The sequence below is a fragment of the Schistocerca gregaria genome, chromosome 8 (assembly GCF_023897955.1).
Source record: "Schistocerca gregaria isolate iqSchGreg1 chromosome 8, iqSchGreg1.2, whole genome shotgun sequence".
NCBI classification, from domain to species: Eukaryota; Metazoa; Arthropoda; class Insecta; order Orthoptera; family Acrididae; genus Schistocerca; species Schistocerca gregaria.
In genome coordinates, this window is record NC_064927.1 from 160,062,240 (window position 1) to 160,084,441 (window position 22,202).

Sequence of the window (22,202 nt, forward strand, 5' to 3'; positions counted from 1 at the left end):
GTTTCATGCACACCATTTCTTTGCTCTTTATTTCCCTAAGTAAATATAACTTAGTAGTCTTACTCCCCAACGTCAGTATTCTACAGTTTAGGGGCACCGTTTTATAGAAAAAGCTTGTCGGCTCTAAGCACCCGTCTTGTAGCGGAAGATGGTTGCTCGCACACAGGACACCCGAGCTTTCCGGCCGGTGCTGTCCGTTACCGCTAGAGTGTAGCGTATCCAGACGTCACTCGGTGTCGGTCGCTTCTAACGCTTACGTAGGACACGGCCTACGTCGGAGTAGCGACTATTCAGAGAGGTAGCCGGAAGATGTGGCTAACTGTGGTGAATAAAAAACTTTTGATTTTCACTGTGGTTTTCATTTCACGACCTACCGGACCTTACTTTCCGAAGACCTCTCGTATTTCTGTAAAAGTAGGGATCATGTTGATCTGTTAGACGAATTACTTGTCCATTTTCTGCTCTTTATTTGGCTACAGGAATTGGTAGAAATATTTTCCCCCAAATCACAAATTATATTTTTCTTATTTTCTGATGCAAATGAACCTCTTCTTATAATACCAGACTTGCGCTGGTCAATTTGATACCGCCTTTGATGCGTTTCACATTTTCGTTTGGCTATGATAATGCGTACGAAAAGGCACTGTCTTATTTTCTCTCCGTTGAAACATCTGACGCCCGTAAAGTTCCGCGGGCATTACAAAGCCGTTTCGGTGCCACACAGACGGGCCATCCTCGGCAACCCGGACGTGACGGGCAACGAGACGTCGCTGTGGCGGCTGGCGACGTCGGACTTCTGGGGCACGCCGCTGCGGCTGGCCGGCTCGCACGGCTCGTGGCGGCCTCTGGCGGTGCTCAGCTTCCGCGCCAACCACCTGCTGGGCGGCGGCTGGCACGCCGCCAACGCCGCGCTGCACGCGCTCTGCGCCGCGCTGCTGGTGCGCGTCGCGCGCCGCCTCCGGGCCGCCCCCGGCGTCGCGGGGGCGGCGTTCGCGCTGCACCCGGCGCACTGCGAGGCCGTGGCCGGGCTGGTGGGCCGCGCCGACGTCGCCGCCGCCGCCTGCTGCCTGCTGGCGCTGCTGTGCTACGCGCGCCACGCCGACCTGCGCGACGCCGCCGACGCCCGCCTCCGGCGCTGCCGCGGCTGCGGCGGCCCCGTCCACCGGCCGCAGGGCTGCTCCCTCCGGCGGGCGCTCGCCGCCGCCAAGGGGCTCCTCGGTAGCGCTCTCTGCTCGGCGAGCGACCGCCTCTCTTGCCAGACCCGCAGCTCCACTCACTCCACTGCGACCGGCACAGTCACGATGAACGGCACTGCTTATAAATCCGGCGACTGGTTGGGACCAAGTTCCAAGTCAGCGCGAAACGACATCGTCACTGAGTCCAATGACGCCAACAACAACACCAGTACGGACGCACACGCTTGTCAACAGGCTCCTTTGAAAACATCCGTTGACTTCGATACACCGCCATCGAAAGCGATCACGGCACAAATTACTCGCATTACCGCCTCTCACACCACCTGTTGCAAACAACCTCGCACTTCAACGCAACACTACAATGGAACTGTTCCTCTCGCCTCTTGGTCGTCAACCGAACCGACGGAAAATGACGTCGCCGAAGGCAGTGATGCGACACGAGACGCTAATCACAACACTGAGTTCGTCACTTCATCGCCGTTGTTTTCAATGAGCCAGAGGCGCTACGAGAACGCCTTCGACAATCATCTTGAAGAAAAGGTTGTGAGACGCAGCCTCTTCAGAGCCAAAAGGGAGGCGAGCGGCAGACTCGCAAGTAATGTGTTGAGAAGGAGGTGGAAGAAGTGTTTCAAGGACAAAAATTTAATCACAGACAGCGGTGAAGATCAGAAACGGCTTCTGAAGACGGCAGAGAGGAACACCTGTTGCACAGCGGAGGGCAGCAACAAGGAAGAGTCGCACTCCTGTCGGTAAGTGACTACCTGCAGAATATACAGGGTGTTTCAAAAACGACCGGTATATTTGAAATGGCAATACAAACTAAACGAGCAGCGATAGAAATACACCGTTTGTTGCAATATGCTTGGGACAACAGTACATTTTCAGGCAGACAAACTTTAGAAATTACAGTAGTTACAATTGTCAACAACAGATGGCGCTGCGGTCTGGGAAACTCTATAGTACGATATTTTCCACATATCCACCATGCGTAGCAATAATATGGCGTAGTCTCTGAATGAAATTGCCCGAAACCTTTGACAACGTGTCTGGCGGAATGGCTTCACATGCAGATGAGATGTACTGCTTCAGCTGTTCAATTGTTTCTGGATTCTGGCGGTACACCTCGTCTTTCAAGTGTCCCCACAGAAAGAAGTCACAGTGGTTCATGTATGGCGAATAGGGAGGCCAATCCACGCCGTCTCCTGTATATTTCGGATAGCCCAAAGCAATCACACGATCATCGAAATATTCATTCAGGAAATTAAAGACGTCGGCCGTGCGATGTGACCGGGCACCATCTTGCATAAACCACGAGGTGTTCGCAGTGTTGTCTAAGGCAGTTTGTACCGCCACAAATTCACGAAGAATGTCCAAATAGCTTGATGCAGTAATCGTTTCGGATCTGAAAAATGGGCCAATGATTCCTTTGGAAGAAATGGCGGCCCATACCAGTACTTTTTGAGGATGCAGGGACGATGGGACTGTAACATGGGGCTTTTCGGTTCCCCATATGCACCAATTCTGTTTATTGACGAAGCCGTCCAGGTAAAAATAAGCTTCGTCAGTAAACCAAATGCTGCCCACATGCATATCGCCGTCATCAATCCTGTGCACTATATCGTTAGCGAATGTCTCTCGTGCAGCAATGGTAGCGGCGCTGAGGGGTTGCCGCGTTTGAATTTTGTATGGATAGAGGTGGAAACTCTGGCGCATGAGACGATATGTGGACGTTGGCGTCATTTGGACCGCAGCTGCAACACGGCGAACGGAAACCCGAGGCCGCTGTTGGATCACCTGCTGCACTAGCTGCGCGTTGCCCTCTGTGGTTGCCGTACGCGGTCGCCCTACCTTTCCAGCACATTCATCTGTCACGTTCCCAGTCTGTTGAAATTTTTCAAACAGATCCTTTATTGTATCGCTTTTCGGTCCTTTGGTTACATTAAACCTCCGTTGAAAACTTCGTTTTGTTGCAGCAACACTGTGTTCTAGGCGGTGGTATTCCAACACCAGAAAAATTCTCTGTTCTAAGGAATAAAACAAGTTGTCCACAGCACACTTGCACGTTGTGAACAGCACACGCTTACAGCAGAAAGACGACGTACAGAATGGCGCACCCACAGACTGCGTAGTCTTCTATATCTTTCACATCACTTGCAGTGCCATCTGTTGTTGAAAATTGCAACTACTGTAATTTCGAAAGTTTGTCCGCCTGAAAATGTAGTGTTGTCCTAAGCATATTTCAACAAACGGTGTATTTCTATCGCTGCTCGTTTAATTTTTATTGCCGTTTCAAATATACCAGTCATTTTTGAAACACCCTGTACATACAATACTGTTATCTATGCTGCTAATAACGTTTCCACAGAAATCCGCCTTTTCATTCTTCAATGCTCCACATACTTTCCCCATATCACAAAATACAGGGTGTTCCGAAACTATTCGTTCAAATTAATACAGGAGGTAGACAACATCGTGACATATATATATATAGTTAATGTACATATTGCTCCTGGCGGCGATTTTTGATGCTAGAGACGATTTACGAGTGTCGTGACAAAAAATAAAAACACCTACAGTCGTGCTTATGATTTTATTTTATTTTGTCGTACCAGTTTTGACGCTTCCTTGCATCACCTTCAGGCTGATTTGGTGAGGTAGAGGTTGATATGATACCCATGCATAAATCATGAGTTGCCTAACTTACTGGATTCGCAGATAATGCGTCAGGACTCCAACCACCAACTGTCAACGGACAAGGGAACCATTCAGATACGACATCCAAAGATATGTTGGATGCATGGGGATCGTATCAACCTGTACTGCATCAAAACAGCCTGAAGATGACGCAATGAAGCGTCGAAACTAGTAGCAGCAAAATAAAATAAAATCATAAGGACGGCTGTAGGTGTTTGTATTTTTTGTCACGATATCAAACGGCTGTCGTCCCAGAGACGTCCTGCTACAATGATGCACATACAAGAGATTTACACGTAAGTCAGTTTAGCATGCTAATTACAAAAGTGGCATTCATAGCTACTGCTCCAGTGCACACAGTAAATTGTCGCGTGCGTTCGAAGATTCCTGGCGTGTCAGCAATGGTACCAGCAGCGACGGCAATGCTACAGACGAGATCTTTTTGTGTTCCTACGGCGCTTTCACGTACCACCTGATTCATAACAACCCAGCGGATGAAATGCTGGCACGTGAGGACAGGTGAGCTCAGTGGCCAGACAACAGGGCCACTTCGGCCCATACATTGATTCCCGAACGTGGCTATCAGATGATTTCTGACAACAATGCTAAAATTGCCTGTCGCTCCATCGTGTTGGAAGTATATCCCTTATCTAACATTGAGAGGGTACATACCTCAGAAATTCTGACAACACCTGTTCCTAACATAGTGCAGTTCTGAAAGTCAATACCCACTCAGTGACACCAACACAACAGCTCACGTCAGCTTTCCTAAAATTGCAAATCGACCTCAGAGCTCATCCGTTCCTAATTGAAATATATTTTCTTTTTTCTGTACCTCCTGTATTAATTTGAAAGAACATTTTCGGAACATAGTATTTTCCTACTATCGCTCCTCGAAATACAGCTAACATTTGCCAGATTCAAGGACCTTTAAAGACGGTACGATGTGTTGAAACTCAAGGGGCCTGACAGTAGGTAATCTATATACATATTACGGTTCCTCGAAGCTTCAGGATTATTGCCATAGGAACAAATTCTTATTGGCACTTACACCCAAATCTTCAGCGGCTGATCCCGGCGGATGTTCGAGTCCTCCGTCGGGCATGGGTGTGTTTGTCCTTAGGATAATATAGGTTAAGTCGTGTGTAAGCTTAGGGACTGACGACCTTAGCAGTTAAGTCCCATACTATTTCACACACATCTGAACATTTTTTTGAACCCATGTCTCCAGATGTTAAACACTGAGATCGGTACCAAACGCTGTATATTGACAGAGTATGAACCAAAACTCCGATTTAGTTCGTGCTATGTGCTGTCGTCAAGCGAAACTGGCGTAAACGTTACTTAAACGTAACACCAGAACTACGGACCACATTAAAAGTATAACTGTGACGATTTAACAAATATTTCTACCGTGGGGAGGTTGGTACAGCGTTACAGCTTCGTACCTTGGGTTCTGTGTTCGAACCCCATTACCAACAAATTTTTTAACTGTGTTATGCGTGAAAGTGTTAGATGGGACGAAGTGTTTATGACATATAAAAGGGTATTTCGGAGCTTACAGTAATGTTCTATTGGCAATCTGTTTTCGTTTTTTTCGTTTTTTTCGTTTTCGTTTCTTTTTCATGAAGTAGTAAACCTATGTGGTACATTTGTAGTTTCATGGTATGCACAATCAGAACAGAAATACAGAGAAACAATTAATTGCATCACACACGCAGAAGTAATAATAATAATAATAATAATTAATAATAAACAAAATAATAAGATCAATAATAAGTACATAACGTTCAACAAAGGAAGCGAAAGAGCACTGCTACAAAAGCGGAAAAGTTTTCTTACATGTCAAGAAAATGTTCCATATAACAGTTTCCAGCGTATAAAGTTGAAAAAAATTGTCTTCAGTGGGGTCTGAGCGCTCTACTACCTCACCCAGGCGATATCTACAATACTGTCACTCACAGATTCGCTTTTCCTGTGCTCCGTAGCTCTGGTGAAACTTTTAACTAACTTTTACGACCTTCCCCACTACGAGAACTCACAGAAGGAACTAAATTGGGGTTTTGACTGATACTGAATCAAAATACGACGTTTAGTACCGATCTGAGTGTCTGAAATCTGGAGGTTTGGATGTTAGAAGCAGTCAGTTCACTGGTAGGGCACTTAGAACTTTCTTAATAAATTAGTTCTTCTTTTTAATTTGTCTTATTATATTCTGCAACGATGAGGTGAGCATGAAGTCTATGGTGTATGGATACCTTCACAGTATTTTGGATACAAATAAGCTATATACAAAACAAGATACATTGTATATTGGTCCTCCTGGCAAATGTGAGATTTAGCACATAAAACGTGTCACATTAGGCTCTTCATATCCGTACCTTTTTATCATCATAAACTAAAATAGGCTATAAAATACTTTAGATTTCTTTGTAGCTTTGTTGACAAGCATGCAACACCGTCTGCACGCTCACTTACCGTCACTAAAAAACTGTCATAACTAGGTTAAACATTTCATTGCATTTGGCGCAGAAACATGAAGTATTTACCTGTTTTTATGTCAACTTACAAGGAAATTTTATGTATATGCAAACATTGGAATTAGACGTCGTCAAATCAGTATTAACTGTAGTTAACATACATTGCGCGCAAAGTACAATAACGTGTCACTATGGTTACCAGATGTACGGAAAATTCTCGTCGTGCCTTACACTCTCACCTGCGGCCTAACTCAAGAAGGAACACAGGAAAATTCTTGAATGATCGGAACCATGAGGAATTTCATTATTACCCTCCACAGTATTAATGGATTCTCAGAAGAGACGATGAATATTACGTACTAGGAACTTCGTAGGTACTCTAATACTCCCTGTACTTGGCTACGGTGGTGCTTTTATTCAAGCACTTCCGTACGAAAGTACATGCAGGCGAGAGCTGGGGGTGGATGCTTGTGCATGGCACATCTGCGACGTACGCTTTCTCGACCATATCACACTAGCCTACGACCAGTTTTCATGGCTAGGCGCCGACAAGAGTAGACACAATCGACGTCTGTGTTTGCGCTATCATCTTCTCAGTCATTGTACTATCTCTTATTTGTCTTCAGCTCTCTGCTCTCTGAGCAGCACAGCAAAAATGCTCGTTCTCAACAAAATAAAATTCTCTCTGTACCGTCACCTTGCTATCATGTTTTATAAATAATTTTCTGTGTCTGATCTAGCTAAATAAGCAACATACAAGGTGAACCAACTAAGCCTTGCACCGCAGATATTGCGGAAATGGAAAATACTATTGATGAGTGCTTTCTACACAAGTGATTAGTAGTCTGGCGTTCGTGTAGTTGGCCAGTAAACAATTTGCGGTAACACATAGAATGTGCATTTTTGGGTAGCCATACACTTTTTTTTAAATGGAACATGTCTGTTGATATTAACAAACGTACTGTAAATTAGATTGACAGTGGTGTTTGTTGCAGAACTCTAATGTGTCGCTTACGAGATGTCGTATTTTGATAAGTTCCAGCACCGACACTTGTACAGTACTTGTGGTGCCACACAGGTGCATAGACGAATTATGAGGATCCCGGCCAATAAGGAGACAACTGACTATCAAATGACACCCAGAAGCGGTAAGATACGCTTCCTGTCTGGTGTGAAACGACTGCTGCACGGGCGCTAGCATTTCAGCGGAGACTTCAGAGCAGGACACAGTAATGCGTCGTAGCTTATCTTCAGGTATAGTTGACATCTCATTGTGGATAGTCTCTGTTGGCAGGAGAGCCAACACCGTTACTAAAGGAGGCCGAAATGCACGCGTTTCAGCTCACGCAGGCTGGCGTGAGGTCTGGAACATGACAAGGGAATTAAAATTGAGAGAAACGGTCGTAGCTGGTGGAATACTTAACTTTAATCCATTAATGATGAAGGTCGGTCTGGACGGTACATGATTCCCAATATCAATAGCAACTGATAATGGCTCTTTGCTAGGTCGTAGAAAATAACGTAGCTGAAGGCTATGCTAACAATCGTCTCGGCAAATGAGAGCGTAGAAGTCAGTGAACCATCGCTAGCAAAGTCGGCATTACAACTGGGCGAGTGCTAGGAAGTCTCTCTAGACCTGCTGTGTGGCGGCGCTCGGTCTGCAATCACTGATAGTGGCGACACGTGGATCCGACGTATACTAACGGACCGCGGCCGATTTAAAGGCTACCACCTAGCAAGTGTGTTGTCTGGCGGTGACATCGCAGTCTCTTTCAGTTTTCCTCATACAAAAATTCTACGCGCGTCAAACCCGGTGAACGAGAAGGCAAAGGGACATGTTCTCAGTGCCCAACGCAAAGAAATGGCTCTAAGCACTATGGCACTTAACATCTGAGGTCATCAGTCCCCTAGTCTTAGAACTACTTAAACCTAACTAACCTAAGGACAGCACACACATCCATGCCCGAGGCAGGGTTCGAACCTGCGACCGTAGCAGCAGATCGGTTCCGGACTGATGCGCCTAGAACAGCTCCGTCACAGCGGCCGGCTGTCCGATGCAAACGACTTGGAAACAGCTGCAGTACTTCGTACACTTTGGGCTGAACAGCCGTCATGTTGATATCACAGGTTCCTCCCAGGCTTCAGAGGAACGTCTTCCAGCATCCATGGAAGATGGTGTGTAAAGAGGCTACGATTCGTGCACGTGTAGTGTTCCGACTGTGAAAAATAGGCCTACGAGATGATGGTTCATTGTCCCACACTACACGTTTACATTCCATGCGCGCTAACGTTCCACTTAATGAAGCCAATGGAACTGTCAACAGAGCACTAGAGCATAATTCTGTGGCTTATATGATCATGATACATCTGAAGTGTCCTATCGTACTACCCATGTACAGAAATTAAGACAATTCTGATAATCGTTTCCATGCAGTTCTTCATGGAGACAGATATGATAGGAATGGAACCTGTGTTGATGGAGAATGCTACAGTCGCAGGTTCGAATCCTGCCACTGGCATTGGTGTCTGTGATGTCCTTAGGTTAGTTAGGTTTAAGTAGTTCTAAGTCTAGGGGACTGATGACTTCAGACGTTAAGTCCTATAGTGCTCAGAGCCATTTGAACCATTTGATGGAGAATGCATAGGACACTTTACTGACTGTTATCACTTCCTCGTGCGATTGCGCGGCAGCTAACGTACGGATCAACTGCAACAGAAGCAAAAACATGAATTTTGCCCTCTTCTAGCGTCACTTGTTTTCTTCTGCCACGCTTCTAGGTTTGGAATACACTTTCACGTAACTGGTTAAAGTGAATGATAAATACCTGTCGAGATTGTCTGTTGGCATACCTTGCCAGGTACACTGTACAAGAACGGACTGCGTTCTTCCTACACTCTGCATACACCATGAGCACGTCGGCTTTCTCTGCATTGCTAAATCCCGCCATCCACTGACGACCTGCTGCTGGGACTGTCACATAGTAACTACCGACTCGCTATGAACTCAACCAACACATAAGTACACCGTAAGGGAACATAACAACATTGTACTTATCAACTACGTAGATTCTACAGCACGAACAAGTGGCGGTGTGGAAACTTTTCATAATACGATGTCTCGTAAACAGCATGTACTAGAATCCTGCAACGAACACCAATGAAATTTAATTTACCCTAACTTTAGCTCTTTAATGTCAATACAAATTGTTCCATTTAAAATTTTGCATGTTTGCACAAAAATACGCTTTCTATGTATTATTAATTAACTAACAATAAGTGACCCAATCTGTGGAAACCTCAGATCAATAGCACTTTACACTTTCGCAATATTTACGGAGCAAGTTTATGGTATACAAAAATGTATAATTAAATACCATCAAAGCTTTTAAGGCCATTTGTAATATTCGCTAGTAAATGTTCCTCTTCTATATTCGTGGTCCATGAAGCTTATTTCTTCTTAACGTTTCGTCCAAAGATGTGTTGGGCACCTTCAGAGGCGCTCCTCTTCCAGTAGAGTCTTGGCGACTAACGACATGCATAACGGGGAGATGTGGCATGACTCACGGACATAACCTTTGTCAAAAGCAAAACTTGTCTATTCAACTGTTGTCTGTCCATTTTTTAAAGCTGGAGCCGTTAAGAATGTCCCTATGTTTATATAGTTCCGTTGCTTCTCTATACAGTTCTGGTTAATATTTCGTCATTGTAGATTTCTTTTTTCGGAAAACCTCACGTTATGGTATGCTGACTTCCCGTTATGATATGCTGACTGAAGTGCTTGCTGCACTACACCTGATTGTTCTAGATTCCCTAATCGCAAAAGACTTTTGTGCTCCTTCAGATGTCCATCCATGCTTGTCTCCATAGCTCCGATGTGAACCTCACGACACAGGCATGGAATCTTATATAACCCGCATGCCGTCAGAGGAGGACGTTTATCCTTTACTGATGTTAGGACCATAGATTTTTTTTGCGGGGGCGGAGGGGATTCTGAAAATTATTTTCAATTTTATATTTCTGGAAAATCTTACCGATGTGTATTAGTTACTGTATTCTGTCATCATTATTTTTAGCGTTTACGTAGCTCAGTCCGTAAGAACGGAACCAACATAGGAAAACTTTGTCATCCATCAGTCTGTCTCTCCAATTATAAAAAACCGTTTGTCTCAGGAACGCGTAAACGCGTCAAGATGACATTTAAGTGTAAAAAAATGTAACATCAAAGTCAGTGCAATCAAAAGCGAGAGCCCACGAGGGTGAATCGCTGCGTGGTGTGGTAACTGGGATCTTGAGCTGCAGCACCGTGTAGATCCCTCTGCTGGGGACCTGTTGTTGTTGGTAAGAGCTTTCTATCTGAGCTCTTAATATTCATATACAATTAGTGAACTGTGTGGAATAAAATCGTCTTAATTTCTGAACGATTTGCGCCAGGACGTTCAAACTACGCAATTGACCGCGGTGCGTGTTTTGAATTAATATGTGCGCATGCATGCTTTCGTTTAGCGACGAAGCCTACTTTTATTTGGCTGGGTTCGTCAGTAAGCAAAATTGGCGCGTTTGGGGGACTGAGAATCAGCATTTCGCGATCGTGAAGTCTCTTCACCCTCAGTGGGTGACGGTGTGGAGTGCAGTGTCCCAGTCACGTAATTAAAGGTGCGATATTCCTTGATGACATGTTGCCTCCCGAACGGTACGTGAAGGTTTCTGAAAATGATTTGTTCCCCTTTATCCAAAGCAACGCTGGTTTCGAAAAGATGTGGTTCATGCAAGACGGAGCTAGACCCCATCGAAGCAGGGGAGTATTTGGAGTCATGGAGGAGCACTTTGGGTACCGCATTCTGGCTCTGGGGTACCCAGAGGCATCAATTAACGCCCCCCCCCCCCCATCTCACCGGATCTGACCACGTGCGACTGCTTTCTGTGGCGCTATATTAAAGACGAGGTGATCATCTGAGCTCAAAATAGCCATTCAGGAGGTCATGACAGCATCGATATTCTGGCACTTCATCGGGTCATGCAGAATTTCGCTATTCGTCTGCTCCACATCATTCCCATTGACGGCAGTAGTATCGAACGTGTTATAACCTAAATCCGAACATACACTCCTGGAAATTGAAATAAGAACACCGTGAATTCATTGTCCCAGGAAGGGGAAACTTTATTCACGCATTCCTGGGGTCAGATACATCACATGATCACACTGACAGAACCACGGGCACATAGACACAGGCAACAGAGCATGCACAATGTCGCCACTAGTACAGTGTATATCCACCTTTCGCAGCAATGCAGGCTGCTATTCTCCCATGGAGACGATCGTAGAGATGCTGGATGTAGTCCTGTGGAACGGCTTGCCATGCCATTTCCACCTGGCGCCTCAGTTGGACCAGCATTCGTGCTGGACGTGCAGACCGCGTGAGACGACGCTTCATCCAGTCCCAAACATGCTCAATGGGGGACAGATCCGGAGATATTGCTGGCCAGGGTAGTTGACTTACACCTTCTAGAGCACGTTGGGTGGCACGGGATACATGCGGACGTGCATTGTCCTGTTGAAACAGCAAGTTCCCTTGCCGGTCTATGAATGGTAGAACGATGGGTTCGATGACGGTTTGGATGTACCATGCACTATTCAGTGTCCCCTCGACGATCACCAGAGGTGTACGGCCAGTGTAGGAGATCGCTCCCCACACCATGATGCCGGGTGTTAGCCCTGTGTGCCTCGGTCGTATGCAGTCCTGATTGTGGCGCTCACCTGCGCGGCGCCAAACACGCATACGACCATCATTGGCACCAAGGCAGAAGCGACTCTCATCGCTGAAGACGACACGTCTCCATTCGTCCCTCCATTCACGCCTGTTGCGACATCACTGGAGGCGGGCTGCACGATGTTGGGGCGTGAGCGGAAGACGGCCTAACGGTGTGCGGGACCGTAGCCCAGCTTCATGGAGACGGTTGCGAATGGTCCTCGCCGATACCCCAGGAGCAACAGTGTCCCTAATTTGCTGGGAAGTGGCGGTGCGGTCCCCTACGGCACTGCGTAGGATCCTACGGTCTTGGCATGCATCCGTGCGTCGCTGCGGTCCGGTCCCAGGTCAACGGGCACGTGCACCTTCCGCCGACCACTGGCGACAACATCGATGTACTGTGGAGACCTCACGCCCCACGTGTTGAGCAATTCGGCGGTACGTCCACCCGGCCTCCCGCATGCCCACTATACGCCCTCGCTCAAAGTCCGTCAACTGCACATACGGTTCACGTCCATGCTGTCGCGGCATGCTACCAGTGTTAAAGACTGCGATGGAGCTCCGTATGCCACGGCAAACTGGCTGACACTGACGGCGGCGGTGCACAAATGCTGCGCAGCTAGCGCCATTCGACGGCCAACACCGCGGTTCCTGGTGTGTCCGCTGTGCCGTGCGTGTGATCATTGCTTGTACAGCCCTCTCGCAGTGTCCGGAGCAAGTATGGTGGGCCTGACACACCGGTGTCAATGTGTTCTTTCTTCCATTTCCAGGAGTGTATGTAGTGACGTTTACATGTTGAGTAAAGTGTGTGAATGCCGCAGTTTGTAACTAACTTACATTTTTTTCCTTCAAATAGTTCAATAATTGCCATCCTGTGTTTGCCTCTGTTGTCTCCAAATGTCTCATTAATTTTCCTTGTCTTTCCGCTAGTGCATGCATATCCACCCTTGCACTTCTCGCCTAGTCACTTCTGCTTGGCCATTTTGCACTTCCTAGCAGACCCATTCTCTGTACGTCTCTATTCCCTTATTCCTGCTGAATTTTTAATTGAGGTCGGTTAATATTTTGTTCAGGTTTGGACTAAAGTTTAGTTTTCAGTTAATAACCAAACTTATTAGCCCAGACAGGTAGTGGAAAAAGACGCTGGTGACGTAGAGACGCCAGGCTACTGTGCGTGCGCCACTTGTTGCCGGCAGGAACAGAGCCAGAGGCGGCCCGCTGCTGCAGCTGGTGGCGAGCGTCCTGCTGAGCGCATGCGCGCTGCTCTTCAAGGAGACGGGCATCGCGGCGCTCGCCATCTGCGTCGCCTACGACGTGGCGCTGCTCGCAGAGAGGGGCGTCGCCGGGCCGCGGCAGCTGCTCGCGACTGTCAGTACTCAACACTCATCTTTCAAACAAAGTCGCCGCCTTAGCGAGCCTTCTTTTTTTGGCTTTGGCTTTTAGCTAGAGTTAGCTAGTTATATGTTTAATACATGATCTGAATGGTTCTATTATCAGAATGGGGCGGAATGAGTCAGTTCGCAGGATATATATGTACGATTAGTGTTAAAATTAATGAACACATTACCAATTTCAACCCTACTGATAGCTCTATACGTTTCTTGTTTTTTTTTTTTTTTTTTTTACTGGCTACTAGTTTTATATAAGTTTTTTTTTATTTTTTTTTACTGATTACTAGTTTTAAAGTAGAAATTCGTTACTGATAAGAAGCAGATAGCAGAAATGGTTTTAAAATTAGATTTAAAATTTTCTTCGCTACTTGTCAGGAATCTTATTTTCTTGCATATTGAACTCTTTTCTGTACCACTGACAGCTCGAAGTGGGTAACAAAGCTCATTTTACGCTCTAATGTTGTACATGTGGACAACTTTGCTCTTCTCAAAATGCGATAGACTATTTGCGACGAATTTTATTAGCGAATATATGCATTGCAACGGCGCAGATAAAATGCCTAGCTCCTTGAAAAGGTACCTACAATACCGGCCATTAAATTTGCTACACCAGGAAGAAATGCAGATGATAAACGGATGTCCATTGGACAGATACATTATACTAGAAATGACAAGTGATCACATTTTCACGCAATTTGCGTGCATAGATCCTGAGAAAACAGAACCCATTACAACGACCTCTGGCAGAAATAACGGCCTTGATACACCTGGGCATTGATTCAAACAGAGCTTGGATCGCGTGTACAGGTACAGCTGCCCCCTCAGCTCATCAAGAGTAGTGACTGGCGTATTGTGGCCAGCCAGTTGCTCGGTCACCATTGATCAGACGTTTTCAATTGGTGAGAGATCTGCAGAATGTGCTGGCCGGGGCAGGAGTCGAACATTGTCTGTATCCAGAAAGGCCCGTACAGGACCTGCAACATGCGGTCGTGCATTATGCTGCTGAAATGTAGGGTTTCGCAAGGATCGAATGAACGGTAGAGCCACGGGTCGTAACACATCTGAAATCCACTGTTCTAAGTGCCGCCAAAGTGAACAAGAGGTGACCGAGACGTGTAACCAATGGCACCCCATACCATCACGCCAGGTGATACGACAGTATGGCGATAACGAATACACGCTTCCAATGTGCGTTCACCGCGGTGTCGCCAAACACTGATGCGACCATCATGATGCTGTAAACAGAACCTGGATTCATCCGAAAAAATTACGTTTTGACATTCGTGCACCCAGGTTCGTCGTTGAGTACACCATCGCAGGCACTCCTGTCTCTGATGCAGCGTCAAGGGTAACCCCAGCCATGGTCTCCGAGCTGATAGTCCATGCTGCTGCAAACGTCGTTGAACGGTTCGAGGAGATGGTTGTTGTCTTGCAAACGTCCCCATCTGTTGATTCAGGGATCGAGACGTGGTTGCACGATCCGTTACTGCCATGCGGATAAGGTGCCAGTTATCTCGACTGCTAGTGATACGAGGCCGTTGGGATCCAGCACGGCGTTCCGTACTACCCTCCTGAACCCACCTATTCGATATTCTGCTAACAGTCATTGGATCTTGACCAACACGAGCAGCAGTGTCGCGATACCATAAACCGCAATCGGGATAGGCTACAATCCGACCTTTATCAAAGTCGGAAACGTGATGGTACGCATTTCTCCTCCTTACACGAGGCATCGCAACAACGTTTCACCAGGCAACTCCGGTCAACTGCTGTTTGTGTATGAGAAATCGTTTGGAAGCTTTCCTCATGTCAGCACGCTGTAGGTGTCGCCACCGGCGCTACCTTGTGTGAATGCTATGAAAAGCTAATCATTTGCATATCACAGCATCTTCTTCCTGTCGATTACATTTCGCACCTGTAGCACGTCATCTTCGTGGTGTAGCAATTTTAATGGCCCGTAGTGTACATTACGTTCGTGGGTGAAAACCATGTATTGTTGTCACTGCTCGCTTATGTGCAATCAATATATTCTTTCTGAGTGATGAACTATGCCAGATGTCTCAGGGCGGCATTATTGCAAAACATCCCAGGAGGGTGAGAGGTTTGTTTTCAAGATTAGCAATTATACGAACAGCAAAGGTGGCTAAATTGTCTGAGAACCTGAGTAATATGCTTCTTCCAGTTCAATTTTTCATCAATATGTACACTCAAAAATTTGAAACTTTCTGCCCTATATATCGGCTTCTGCTCATGTACTTCATCAGTTGTTGGTATGATTCTATTTGATGTACAGAACTGAATGTAGTGTGTTGTTTCAAAATTTAGGGAGAGCCCATTTTCAGAGATTCACTTACTGATTATTTCGAAAATATCATTTTCCATTGTTTCTTTACTTTTTCTCTAATGGGATTTATTATAACAGTAGTATCGTCTACGAAAAATACCAGTTTTTCTTGTTGACTGTTAAATAGAAGGCCATCTACAATTATAAGAAGCAGGAGTGAACCGAAAATTGAAACATGTGGGGCTCGCTTATTAATTATTTCCCCAAACACTAAAATTTTCTTCCTTTTCGACATTGTTTGAATTACTGAGCACAAATTTTGCATTCTGATTGTCAAATATCATTCAGACCAGCTGTTTACACATCCAAACGCCTTGGGAATGTAAGAAAAAAATACCAACTGCCGATACATTATTATTTAAAGCTCGCACTGTTTGATGAGTTAATGTATAAACAGCATTCTCCCTTTGCTGTTTTGATGAGAGATAGCTGCTACACTAGTTAGCAATGGTTGATGAGGTATGGTTACCCGTTGCATGAAATTAGTTTGCTGGTTTGGACACAACTTACATTTGAAATTAATTTGATTGATATCTCTTTTTGTTACCTCATCACCTTCCCAAAAAAGGTTATCTCGAACTTGAATTTGGTGAAGATGACTGGGCACTGAACTACGATCAATCCGACTGTTTTTGAATCATCAGCCTTGTGGCTCAAATGGGTCTGAGCACTATGGGACTTGACATCTGAGGTCATCAGTCCCCTAGAACTTAGAACTACGTAAACCTAACTAACCTAAGGACATCACACACATCCATGCCCACGGCAGGATTCGAACCTGCGACCGTAGCGGTCGCGCGGTTCCAGACCATCAGCCTTGTGACTGGCCTGATGTAGTCCGCCACGAATTCCTCTCCTGCGTAAAACCTTTTCATCGCAGAGAACCACATGCAACCTAATTCCTCGACTATTGGCTGCATGAATATCAAGCTCTGTCTTCTTCACAGCTTTTACACTCTACGGCTCTCTCCAGTGCGTGAGAGGTTGTTTCCTGATCTCTTAGCACACGTCCTGTCATCCTGTCCCCTCTTCCAGTCAGTGTTTTCCGTATGTTCCTTTCTTCGTCGATTCTGCGGAGAACCTTCTCGTTTTTATCAGTCCACTTAATTTTCAACATTATTCTGTAGCACCACATCTCAAACTCTTCGACTCACTTCAGTTCCGGTTTTCTAATTGTCCATGATGTACCACAAACGTACATTATGGAAAATGTATTTCTCAGATTAAGGCCTATGTTTGATACCAGTGGACTTCTCATTGACACAAATGCGCTCTTATCCTTTGTTTGCTTTTTATGTCCTTGCTTCGTCCGTTATATGTAATTTTGCATCCAAAGTAGGAGAACTTCGTCCATTTCGTGACCACCAATTTTCGCATTAAGTCTTCTTCTATTTTCAACTTCTATTTTCATTTCTTTTGCATTTCATTATCTTTGTCTTTTCCGGGTTTACTCTTAGTCCGTATTCTGCACTCATTAGACTGTTCATACTATCCAACAGATCATGTACTTCGCCTTCACATTCAATGAGAGTAGCAACATCATCGAATCTCATCATTGATTTCCTCTTACCCTGAATTTTATTCCACCCTCGAACCTTTCTTTTATTTTCATCATTTTTTTAGATTTAGAGATTGAGCAGTAAGGGTGGAAGGCTACATCCCTATCTTAGACTATTTAAGTATGACAACTTAGTTCTTGATCTTCCAGTCTTATTGTTTTCCTCTTGGTTCTTGTGCATATTTCATATTATCCGTCTTGCCATTCAACTTAATGTTATTTTCCTCAGAATTTCAAACATTTTGAATCATTTTACGTCGTCGATCGCTTTTTCCAGGTCGACAAATCTTGAAAGCTTATCTTGTTTTGTCCTCAGTGTTGCACCCACTATCAACCGCAACGTCAGAATTGTCTGTCTGGCGCCTTTTCCTTTCCTAAAGCATAACCGATCGCCATCTAGTTGATCCTCACGTTTCTTTTCCACTCCTCTCTTTATTATTCTTGTCAGTAGCTTCAGATTTCGGAATCTCTGTCTGACTATGATATTATACATCGGGAACCTTCCCGTGTCTCCGTGTTTCTTCCTAGTATACGTCCTCATCTTGCGATGTTTGAACAGAATATTCACTATTACTATCTGAAATTTATTGTCGAACTCAATTATTATTTCACCCCTCTCATTTCTACTGCGAAACCCATATGTCGTGTAACAATTTATTCTTGCTTTCCCCTACAGTAACGTTCCTATGCCCCATGACTAATCAATTTTCATCTCAGTTTACGTATTGTATTACCCGTATCATATCCTCATTTCCTTTCTCTATTTCTTTATCTCGTGTTTAATACCATTTCGAAGTATACCTGAACTATTGTTGTCGACGTTGCCTTGTTGTCAAATTTGATAAGAACAATCCAGTCACTGAGATGTTCACAGCAGCTGACTATCTGGCCTACTTTCCTATTCATAACGAATGCTACTACCGTTATACCAGTTTCTGCTACTGTTGATATTACCTTACATTCGTCTTGTCTTCTTTCTAATTCACGTCACTGACTCCATTTATAACAACACTACGTACGAACTTCGTATATTCTATGCTCCGCCTCGTAGAATATTATCCTGCCGTTGGTTATTCTATCTTTTCCTCGTTGTCTCCTCCCAGAGATTCGAGTAAGGGACTAAGCCGGAATCTTTTGCCAGTGGTGAGATCATCATATCACTTTTCTCATTACAAGCCACATTCCTTGTGGATACACATTATGTGTCTGCGATGCAATTTATTTCCATTGATTTTCGCATCGCCATGCTGTTGATCACTACTAATTAAGGAACATACTACATTTTTATTTGCCTTAATTGTGTGGCAACATGATTTCGAGGAAATAATGGTATGTTCACTGGTGTGCAAAGCTTCACGGAGGAAGTTATTTTCAGATGACGTATCAGTGCCAAGTAACGTAGCTCGCTGAAACTTCGCATCATACGTAGGAAGAGCTGTTACAATGCTCTGCAGAAGGTAGCTCTATTAAATATGCAGTAAGTCTTACAGAAATGTCACTTACATTCAGAAACGTTGCTTAATCTTAAGTCACAGCGATTTATGGTCGTCCCCTGCACATTACTAAAGGCGAGGCGGTACACGGTCGTTAACAAGGTGTGTGTTGGCCACAGACAGCACTGCATGTTCTGCAACGCGCTCCCGTACTGGCCACATAGTTGATTAGCAGTTCTTGTGATACGGTATTTACATTCCTCCACCAATACGGTTGACAGTTGCTGGACGGTCATTGGAGCATATGGACATGCTGCAGTATGTCTGTTCAATCCATCCCACATGTGCTCGATGTAATTTATGCATAGAGCATGTCAGTCATGCGCCGAATATCTCATCGCTCCAAGAGCTCTCAAAGCTGCCAACACCACCGATCTTCGATGGCAGGCTGTAGTGTTATTCATATACGCAGCAGATATGTGAGTACAACTCACGATCCAAGGGTTCCACACGAAATTTAATTATGTACATAGATAATAGCAAAACGTTTGTGTGGCGTAGAGGCCGGGTGCAGGTCTTTCTATTGGACGCCTCTTCAGTGACTTTCGTGTCCGTAACCTGTCCCAATTATGCAACCGGGAATGGGGAACCTAAAGTTTACCGTGTAGTCCGAAACCTCGCGTTGTTTTTGGTGCCTCCTCACATAGTTAGATGGTAAAGGTTAGATTATAACTAAGACTGAAACATCCGTGTCCAGCCTCCCCGCTTCCACGCACCAGGGCCGACGTGTATACAGATAGTTTACCTTTTGTTTTGACAAGTGAGGTCAGCATCAGAATATTGTATGACATAAATCGTATATTTTGATTGCATTCGAAGCTTAGGTTTTTGCACTGCCAATACACGATACACCTTAGTAAGAAAATAAAGTAAACTTCGTCCTAATAGGCCTTGGAAAGCACAACGGTACCGACCGGCCACCGTATCATCCTCAGGCCACAGGCGTCACTGGATGCAGATATGGAGGAGCATGTGGTCAGCACACCGCTCTCCGGGTCCTATGTCAGTTTCCGAGACCGGAGTCTCCACTTCTCAGTCAAGTAGCTCCTCAGTTTGCCTCACAAGGGCTGAGTGCACCCGGCTTGCCAACAGCGCTCAGCAGACCGGATGGTGACCCAGAAAAGTGCTAGCCCAGACATACAGCGCTTCACTTCGGTGATCTGATGGCAACCTGAATACAGCTTAGTACCTGACATAAATTTCATTCCGATAATCTAGAAATGGGTTTTTAATAGAACAGACAGAAAGACGGAAAACAAATGCAATAAAATGTTATATAATTGTTGTTGTTGTGGTCTTCAGTCCTGAGACTGGTTTGATGCACCTCTCCATGCTACTCTATCCTGTGCAAGTTTCTTCATCTCCCAGTAACAACTGCAACCTACGTCCTTCCGAATCTGTTTAGTGTACTCATCTCTTGGTCTCCCTCTACGATTTTTACCCTTCACGCTGCGCTCCAACACTAAACAGGTGATTCCTTGATGCCTCAGAACATGTCCTACCAACCGATCCCTTCTTCTAGTCAAGTTGTTATATAATATTAAATCAACGATTTTATAATTTTTTCCTTTATTTGTACTTTGAATTTTTGCTTGTTGTAAAACGTAATACTTGTAGGACAACGGGAAGTACCCAAAAGTTTTTGATAAGTGATTTTGCGACTGTCGGAATTTGTGACATAAATGGCCGTATCTTTCAACTGCATTGACATAAAAGCTTTAGTACTCCACACCAACAAGGGACCGTAGTATGTGACATAAATTTCGACTTTATATCTCCGCCCGTTTCTAAGAAAAAGGGATTTCAACAGTCGAACACTCCGACAGACAGACAGCCAGACGGTCAACAAAGTGACCCTGTAAGGTTCCGATTTTATCGACTAAGGTACGGAAAGCTAAAAATGAAGTCAGGGCTGAATACACCCTTGAAAAGACGCACGTGGGGAGGGCCTGTAGTGCCACTATAACGTTGACCTGTGAATGTGCCGTGTTGGAAGATTCTGAGGTGCCTATGTCCATGCAACATTATACCTCCCTACACCAAAACAATCATGTTCGATAAAGTTCCTGGGCACATTACGTACTACCACCTGTCACCATATGAGGGTACGTCCAGAATCAGAATCGCTACTCAGACTGAACCTGCTCACTACCGAGACCAGCACACGATCCCACTCCCATCTGGTTCAGTCCTTGGATCCCAGGCCTTTTAAATAAGATTAATGGCCACTCTAGTCTAGCGATGTCGTTATCCTGAAGGAAGTCATTCACAAGATGTGCATGATGGAGGCTCGAACGGTCGTGCATGAGCACGAATGCCTCGCCAATATGCTGCAGATATGGTTGCAATGTCGGTCAGAGGATGGCATTCACGTATCGTGCACCCGTTAGTGTGCCTTTCATGACCACGAGCGGCATACTTCGGCCCCACGTAAAACATCAGGGATCCTCCACGTTGATGTACTTGCTGGACAGTGTGTCCAAGGCGTTCAGCCTGATCTGGTTGCCCCCAAACACGTCGCCGACGATTATCTGGTTAGAGGCCTATGCGACACGCATCCAAGAAGAGAACGTGGTGTCAATACTCAGCGGTCCATTCTGCTTGTTGTTGAATCCAACTGTACCCCGCTGCATGGTGTCGTCGTTGCAAATATGAACCTCGTCATGGACATCGGGAGTGAAGTTGCTCATGATGCAGCCTATTCTGCACAGTTTGAGTCGTAACACGATGTCCTATGGTTGCACGAAAAGCAATATGGTGGCGTTGCTGTCATAGTTCCTCCGAACCATAATCCGTAGGTAGAGGTCATCCACTGCAGCAGTAGCGCTTGGGTAGCCTGAGCGAGGCATGTCATCGACAGTTCCTGTCTTTCTCTATCTCCTCCATGTCCGAGAAACATCGCTTTGGTTCACTCTGAGACGCCTGGACACTTCCCTTGTTGAGAACTCTTCCTCGAACAAAGTAACAATTTCCCAGAGCAAAGTATTTATCCATTATATTGCCTTTTACTACATACTGATGATTTATATTAATCTTCCCATTGGTGGCTTGTTTGACATAACGTAACAAAGAGGTCTAATGATGGGAATAAGCTGGTTTTGATTGCACCATTTTGAGTTGTGGTCTTTGTAACTCATCGATTATTTAATTACATTAATGTCAGCGTGTTCCTTCATCCACCTATGATTTACCCTTCTTCCTTGGCGGCTTTCATAATGTTCATTAACAGTGAAGTAACTTTCTTGAGAAGCGCTGGTGTCTGCATACCTTGGAGCAAGCGTTTACAATCAGTTAATATC

At 45.2% G+C, this 22,202-nt stretch overlaps 1 protein-coding gene across 1 annotated transcript in view; it reads left to right on the top strand.

The window, feature by feature from the left end:
- Positions 1-22,202, top strand: part of LOC126285089 (protein O-mannosyl-transferase TMTC1-like) — a 192,159-nt gene that overhangs the window by 45,670 nt on the left and 124,287 nt on the right. Inside the window, exons 3-4 of the mRNA XM_049984414.1 lie at positions 725-1,945; positions 13,314-13,485. Of these exons, the coding sequence (XP_049840371.1) occupies positions 725-1,945; positions 13,314-13,485 (1,393 nt within the window). The remainder of the gene's footprint in view (positions 1-724; positions 1,946-13,313; positions 13,486-22,202) is intronic.